This window comes from Lampetra fluviatilis, chromosome 71 (genome assembly GCF_964198595.1).
Source record: "Lampetra fluviatilis chromosome 71, kcLamFluv1.1, whole genome shotgun sequence".
Lineage (NCBI taxonomy): Eukaryota > Metazoa > Chordata > Hyperoartia > Petromyzontiformes > Petromyzontidae > Lampetra > Lampetra fluviatilis.
In genome coordinates, this window is record NC_136345.1 from 3,327,004 (window position 1) to 3,335,077 (window position 8,074).

Below are 8,074 nucleotides of genomic sequence, written 5' to 3' on the forward strand. Positions count from 1 at the left end.
GAGTTGTGAGTAGCTGGTGAGTAGGTGGTGAGTAGGTGGTGAGTGAGTGGTGAGTAGGTGGTGAGTGAGTGGTGAGTAGGTGGTGAGTAGGTGGTGAGTAGGTGGTGAGTGAGTGGTGAGTAGGTGGTGAGTGAGTGGTGAGTAGCTGGTGAGTAGGTGGTGAGTAGGTGGTGAGTGAGTGGTGAGTAGGTGGTGAGTGAGTGGTGAGTAGGTGGTGAGTAGGTGGTGAGTGAGTGGTGAGTAGGTGGTGAGTAGGTGGTGAGTGAGTGGTGAGTAGCTGGTGAGTAGGTGGTGAGTAGGTGGTGAGTGAGTGGTGAGTAGGTGGTGAGTGAGTGGTGAGTAGGTGGTGAGTAGGTGGTGAGTGAGTGGTGAGTAGGTGGTGAGTAGGTGGTGAGTGAGTGGTGAGTAGGTGGTGAGTAGGTGGTGAGTGAGTGGTGAGTAGCTGGTGAGTGGGTGTTTCACCCTCTCCCTCCGAGTCGATGATTCCTTTTGCACAGTCGGCGTCGGTCCGACAGGGAGACACAGCCGGGCTCTGGGGATGGACACTCACCACTCACTCACCACTCACTCACCACTAACACACTCACTCACCTACTCACTCACCAACTCACCACTCACTCACCACTCACTCACTCACTCACCACTAACACACTCACTCACCCACACACTCACCAACTCACTCACCAACTCACTCACTCACCACTCCCTCACCAACTCACTCACCAACTCACCACTCACCACTCACTCACCACTCACTCACTCACCACTCACTCACCAACTCACCACTCACTCACCACTCACTCACCACTCACTCACCACTAACACACTCACTCACCCACACACTCACCAACTCACTCACCAACTCACTCACTCACCACTCACTCACCACTCACTCACCAACTCACTCACCAACTCACTCACCACTCACTCACCAACTCACTCACCACTCACTCACCAACTCACCCACACACTCACCAACTCACTCACCACTCACTAACTCGCCACTAACACACTCATTCACCCACACACTCACCAACTCAACCACACACTCACAAACCCACCCACACACTCACCCACTCACTCACCAACTCAGCCACCCACACACTCACACACTCACCACCCACTCACCCACACACTCACCAACTCACCCACACACTCACCAACTCACCCACTCACTCACCAACTCACCCACACACTCACCAACTCACCCACACACTCACCCACTCACTCACCAACTCACCCACACACTCACCAACTCACCCACTCACTCACTAACTCACCCACACACTCACTCACCAACTCACCCACACACTCACCAACTCACCCACTCACTCACCAACTCACCCACACACTCACTCACCAACTCACCCACACACGCACTCACCACACACTCACCAACTCACCACCCACTCACCAACTCACTCACCAACTCACCCACACACTCACTCACCACACACTCACCAACTCACTCACCAACTCACTCACCCACTTACTCACCCACACACTCACTCACCAACTCACCCACACACTCACCAACTCACCCACTCACTCACCAACTCACCCACACACTCACTCACCAACTCACCCACACACGCACTCACCACACACTCACCAACTCACCACCCACTCACCAACTCACTCACCAACTCACCCACACACTCACTCACCACACACTCACCAACTCACTCACCAACTCACTCACCCACTTACTCACCCACACACTCACCAACTCACCCACACACTCACCAACTCACCACCCACTCACTCACCCACTCACTCACCAACTCACTCACCCACTCACTCACCAACTCACTCACCAACTCACTCACCAACTCACTCACCAACTCACTCACCCACTCACTCACCAACTCACTCACCAACTCATTCACCCACTCACTCACCAACTCACTCACCCACTCACTCACCCACTCACTCACCAACTCACTCACCAACTCACTCACCCACTCACTCACCCACTCACTCACCAACTCACTCACCCACTCACTCACCAACTCACTCACCCACTCACTCACCCACTCACTCACCAACTCACTCACCAACTCACCAACTCACCTGGGGGCAAGTTCCCTGCGTCTGGTTGGCCGTGAGCACGAAGTTGGTCATCACAAAGAACGAGTTCGGCTCCTGCGCGGGGAGAGGGGAGGGGGTCACGTTTATTGTCGACCTGGGCTGGGTAAGTGGGCTGGGTAGGTGGGCTGGGCACGTGGGCTGGGTACCTGGGCTGGGTACCTGGGCTGGGTACCTGGGCTGGGTACGTGGGCTGGGTAGGTGGGCTGGGTAGGTGGGCTGGGTACGTGGGCTGGGCACGTGGGCTGGGTGAGTGGGCTGGGTAGGTGGGCTGGGTGGGTGGGCTGGGTAGGTGGGCTGGGTGGGTAGGTGGGCTGGGTGGGTGGGCTGGGTGGTACCTGTGGGGGCACCACGTAGTCTGCCGCGTCGAACACGGCGCCGTCAGCGAGCGCCGCTCCCTTCACCTTCGTGGTGACGGAGCTGAGGACCTCGTCCGTGTCCTGGTAGCCGCGCTGCAGCACGAACACCCAGCTGGTGGGGGGGGGGGGGGTGGTGAGTCGGTGAGTCGGTGAGTGGGTGAGTGGTGAGTGAGTGGGTGAGTGGGTGTGTGAGTGGGTGTGTGAGTGGGTGAGTGGGTGAGTGGGTGAGTGAGTGGGTGAGTGGATGGGTGAGTGGGTGAGTGGGTGTGTGAGTGGGTGAGTGAGTGGGTGAGTGGGTGAGTGGGTGAGTGGGTGAGTGGGTGGGTGAGTGAGTGGGTGGATGAGTGGGTGAGTGGGTGGGTGGGTGGTGAGCGAGTTGGTGAGTGAGTGGGTGGGTGGGTGAGTGGGTGAGTGGTGAGTGAGTGGGTGAGTGGGTGTGTGAGTGGGTGAGTAAGTGGGTGGATGAGTGGGTGAGTGGGTGGGTGAGTGGTGAGTGAGTTGGTGAGTGAGTGGGTGGGTGAGTGGGTGAGTGGGTGGGTGAGTGGTGAGTGAGTTGGTGAGTGAGTGGGTGGGTGGGTGAGTGGATGAGTGGGTGAGTGGGTGGATGAGTGGGTGGGTGAGTGTGTGGGTGAGTGGGTGGGTGAGTGAGTGAGTGGGTGAGTGGGTGGGTGAGTGGGTGAGTGGGTGGGTGAGTGGGTGGGTGAGTGAGTGGGTGAGTGAGTAGGTGAGTGAGTGGTGAGTGGGTGGGTGAGTGGGTGGTGAGTCGGTGAGTCGGTGAGCCGGTGAGTCAGTGAGTGGGTGAGTGGTGAGTGAGTGGGTGAGTGGGTGAGTGGGTGTGTGAGTGGGTGAGTGAGTGGGTGGATGAGTGGGTGAGTGGGTGGGTGAGTGGTGAGTGAGTTGGTTAGTGAGTGGGTGGGTGAGTGGATGAGTGGGTGAGTGGGTGGATGAGTGGGTGGGTGAGTGTGTGGGTGAGTGGGTGAGTGGGTGAGTGTGTGGGTGAGTGAGTGAGTGAGTGGGTGAGTGGGTGGGTGACTGGGTGAGTGGGTGGGTGAGTGAGTGGGTGAGTGAGTAGGTGAGTGAGTGGTGAGTGAGTGGGTGAATGAGTGTGTGAGTGAGTAGGTGAGTGAGTTGGTGAGCGAGTTGGTGAGTGAGTGGTGAGTGAGTTGGTGAGTACTCTGTGTGTACCCTGTGTGTGTACTCTGTGTGTGTGTACTCTGTGTGTGTGTACTCTGTGTGTGTACCCTGTGTGTGTACTCTGTGTGTGAGTACTCTGTGTGAGTGTACCCTGTGTGTGAGTACACTGTGAGTGTGTACTCTGTGAGTGTGTACTCTGTGAGTGTGTACCCTGTGTGTTAGTACTCTGTGAGTGTGTACTCTGTGTGTGAGTACTCTGTGTGTGTGTACTCTGTGTGAGTGTACCCTGTGTGTGAGTACTCTGTGAGTGTGTACCCTGTGTGTTAGTACTCTGTGAGTGTGTACTCTGTGAGTGTGTACTCTGTGAGTGTGTACTCTGTGTGTTAGTACTCTGTGTGTGAGTACTCTGTGTGTGTGTACTCTGTGTGAGTGTACCCTGTGTGTGAGTACTCTGTGTGTGTACTCTGTGTGTACTCTGTGAGTGTGTACTTTGTGTGTGTGAGTACTCTGTGTGTGTACTCTGTGTGTGAGTACTCTGTGTGTGTGTACTCTGTGTGTGTGTACTCTGTGTGTGTACTCTGTGTGTACTCTGTGTGTGTACTCTGTGAGTGTGTACTTTGTGTGTGTGAGTACTCTGTGTGTGTACTCTGTGTGTGAGTACTCTGTGTGTGTGTACTCTGTGTGTGTGTACTCTGTGTGTACTCTGTGTGAGTCCCAGCCAGTCTCACCCAATGACGTAGGCGACGATGAGGAGTTGGAGGAGGCGATTGGCCACGGAGACTTTGCAGCTGTGGATCTTGACGATACGCGGAGTCTCGTACTCACAGAGCCCCCTACTCACGCAGCCCATCGCAGACTCACACACACAGAGTACTCACACACAGGGTACACACACAGAGTATACACACACAGTACACACACCCACAGGGTACACACACAGTACACACACACACAGTACACACACACAGACAGTACACACACACAGTACACACACACAGTACACACACAGTACACACACACAGTACACACACAGACAGTACACACACAGTACACACACAGACAGTACACACACAGTACACACACACAGTACACACACACAGTACACACACAGTACACACACAGACAGTACACACACAGACAGTACACACACAGTACACACACAGGGTACACACACAGAGTACTCACACACAGTACACACACCCACAGGGTACACACACAGTACACACACACAGTACACACACACAGTACACACACACAGTACACACACAGTACACACACAGTACACACACACAGTACACACACAGTACACACACAGACAGTACACACACAGTACACACACACAGTACACCCACAGGGTACACACACAGTACACACACACAGTACACACACAGTACACACACACAGTACACACACAGACAGTACACACACACAGTACACACACACAGTACACCCACAGGGTACACACACAGTACACACACACAGTACACACACAGTACACACACACAGTACACACACAGACAGTACACACACAGAGTACTGGTACTCACACACACAGAGTACTCACACACACAGAGTACTGGTACTCACACACACAGAGTACTGCTACTCACACACACAGAGTACTGCTACTCACACACACAGAGTACTCACACACACAGAGTACTGGTACTCACACACACAGAGTACTGCTACTCACACACACAGAGTACTCACACACAGAGTACTGCTACTCACACACACAGAGTACTCACACACACAGAGTACTCACACACACAGAGTACTGCTACTCACACACACAGAGTACTCACACACACAGAGTACTGGTACTCACACACACAGAGTACTCACACACAGAGTACTGCTACTCACACACACAGAGTACTGCTACTCACACACACAGAGTACTGCTACTCACACACACAGAGTACTCACACACACAGAGTACTGCTACTCACACACACAGAGTACTGCTACTCACACACACACACAGTACTGGTACTCACACACACAGAGTACTGGTACTCACACACACAGAGTACTCACACACACAGAGTACTCACACACACAGAGTACTGCTACTCACACACACAGAGTACTGCTACTCACACACACAGAGTACTCACACACACAGAGTACTAATACTCACACACACAGAGTACTCACACACACAGAGTACTCACACACACAGAGTACTGCTACTCACACACGGTAGTGGAGTCCTCGGCGGCGTCCTGGGCGAGGTGAACTTTGCCTTGAACCTCGTGGGCGGAGTCTGGCGCGATCAGCTGACAGCTCCCACGTGGGTGGGTACAGGTGAGGGCAGGTGAGGGCAAGTGAGTGGTGGTGGTGGTGAGTGTGGTGAGTGGTGAGTGATGGTGAGTGATGGTGAGTGGTGGTGAGTGGTGGTGAGGGTAGGTGAGTGGTGGTGAGTGGTGGTGAGGGTAGGTGAGTGGTGGTGATTGGTGGTGAGTGATGGTGAGTGGTGGCGAGGGTAGGTGAGTGGTGGTGAGTGGTTTTTCAGTTTTTAGTGGTTTTTCGGAATTTCTTTCAGTTTTTAGTGTTTTTTTGTTTTTTTTTCAGTTTTTAGTGGTTAAGGTGCATTTTTTAAATTTTTAGTGTTTTTTGGGTTTTTTGTGGTTTAGGTGTTTTTTTCAGTTTTTAGTGGTTTTTTTCGTTTTGTTGTGTTTTTTCAGTTTTTTTGCGTTTTATTAGTGGTTTTGGGCTATTTTTTCAGTTTTTAGTGGTTTTTCGGTATTTTTTCAGTTTTTAGTGGTTTTTCGGTATTTTTTCAGTTTTTAGTGGTTTTGGGGTATTTTTTCAGTTTTTAGTGGTTTTTCGGTATTTTTTCAGTTTTTAGTGTTTTTGGGTTTTTTCGGTTTTTAGGGGTTTTTTCGTTTTTTTGGGTTTTTTCAGTTTTAGTGGTTTTGGGTATTTTTTCGGTTTTTAGTGTTTTGGGGTATTTTTTCAGTTTTTAGTGGTTTTCGGTATTCTTTTCAGTTTTTAGTGTTTTTGGGTTTTTTTTCGTTTTTTCAGGTTTTTTTCAGTTTTTAGTGGTTTTGGGTTTTTGTTTCAGTTTTGAGTGGTTTTGGGGGTTTTAGTGGTTTGGGGGTATTTTTTCAGTTTTCAGTGTTTTTGGGTTTTTTTCGGTTTTTAGTGGTTTGGGTTTTTTTTCTTCAGTTTTTAGTGGTTTAGGGGTATATTTTCAATATTTAGTGGTTTTAAGGTATTTTTTTCAGTTTTTAGTGTTTTGGGGTTTTTTCGCTTTTTTCAGTTTTTAGTGGTTTTGGGGTATTTTTTTCGGTTTTTAGTGGTTTTGGGGTATTCTTTCAGTTTTTAGTGGTTTTTCGGTATTTTTTTAGCAGACGGACAGAAAAATATGACATCTGTGCAGGACCGCCCTTTCCTGAAACCGCATTGGGGCTCCGCAAGCCCCTCCTCAGCGTGCCTAGCAAGGCGATGTTGAATAATCCTTGCCAGGACCTTTCCCGGCACACTGAAGAGTGAGATGCCCCTGTAGTTGTTACAGTCTGTGCAGTGACACACACACAGTGACACACTAACACAGTGACACACACACAGTGACACAGTGACACAACAACCGCCATACGCCACTAAGTGGCGGTGACGTCACCACGACGCTTGTGCCAGGCCATGTGCACCTTGAGGCCACGTGAAGTGTTGAACGCCCGCTGGCAGGTCACGGGGCAGACCCAGCAGGTGCCACGGGTCGACTGACCGAGATGACACACACTAACACACAGTGATACACACTAACACACAGTGTCACACACAGTGATACACACTAACACACAGTGTCACACACAGTGATAGACACTAACACACAGTGACACACACTAACACACAGTGACACACACTAATACAGTGACACACACTAACACACAGTGACACACACAGACAGTACACACACTAATACAGTGACACACACTAACACACAGTGACACACACTAACACACACACAATGACACACACTAACACAGTGACACACACACAGTGACACACACTAACACACACAGTGACACACACTAACACACACACAGTGACACACACACAGTGACACACACTAACAACAACAACAACCGCCATTCGCCACTAAGTGGCGGTGACGTCACCACGACGCTTGTGCCAGGCCATGTGCACCCTGAGGCCACGTGAAGTGTCGAACGCCCGCTGGCAGGAGGTCACGGGGCAGACCCAGGTGCCACGGGTCGACTGACCGAGATGACCGAGATGACTGGCTGATGCACCACCTGTGCCCCCTACTGTGCCAACTTGCTGTGCTTTAGCCACCCGGCGCTCCGCTCGTTGTTGTGAGCGTCGCTCCTCCGCCCTCCGTTGTTGTTGGAGGGCGACTGCCTCCAACTGCCCAGTAGCGTCCTTCACGAGCCTCCTCCACAGAGGCCGATCTTGACACCGCTGGTACCAGTCATCGGCAAGTCCACTCAGCTCCACGTCCTCCTGTACCACATCACTCC

The 8,074-nt window shown here is 51.9% G+C and overlaps 1 protein-coding gene across 1 annotated transcript in view; it reads right to left on the reverse strand.

Annotated features, from left to right (window-relative positions):
- Positions 1-5,825, reverse strand: part of P2RX4 (purinergic receptor P2X 4) — a 23,166-nt gene extending 17,341 nt beyond the window's left edge. Inside the window, exons 1-5 of the mRNA XM_078883425.1 lie at positions 5,785-5,825; positions 4,310-4,437; positions 2,427-2,559; positions 2,074-2,145; positions 463-532 (exon numbers count right to left, since the gene is read on the reverse strand). Coding sequence (XP_078739551.1) covers positions 463-532; positions 2,074-2,145; positions 2,427-2,559; positions 4,310-4,431 — 397 coding nt within the window. The 5' untranslated portion in view covers positions 4,432-4,437; positions 5,785-5,825. The remainder of the gene's footprint in view (positions 1-462; positions 533-2,073; positions 2,146-2,426; positions 2,560-4,309; positions 4,438-5,784) is intronic.
- Between the last annotated feature and the right edge of the window lie 2,249 nt (positions 5,826-8,074).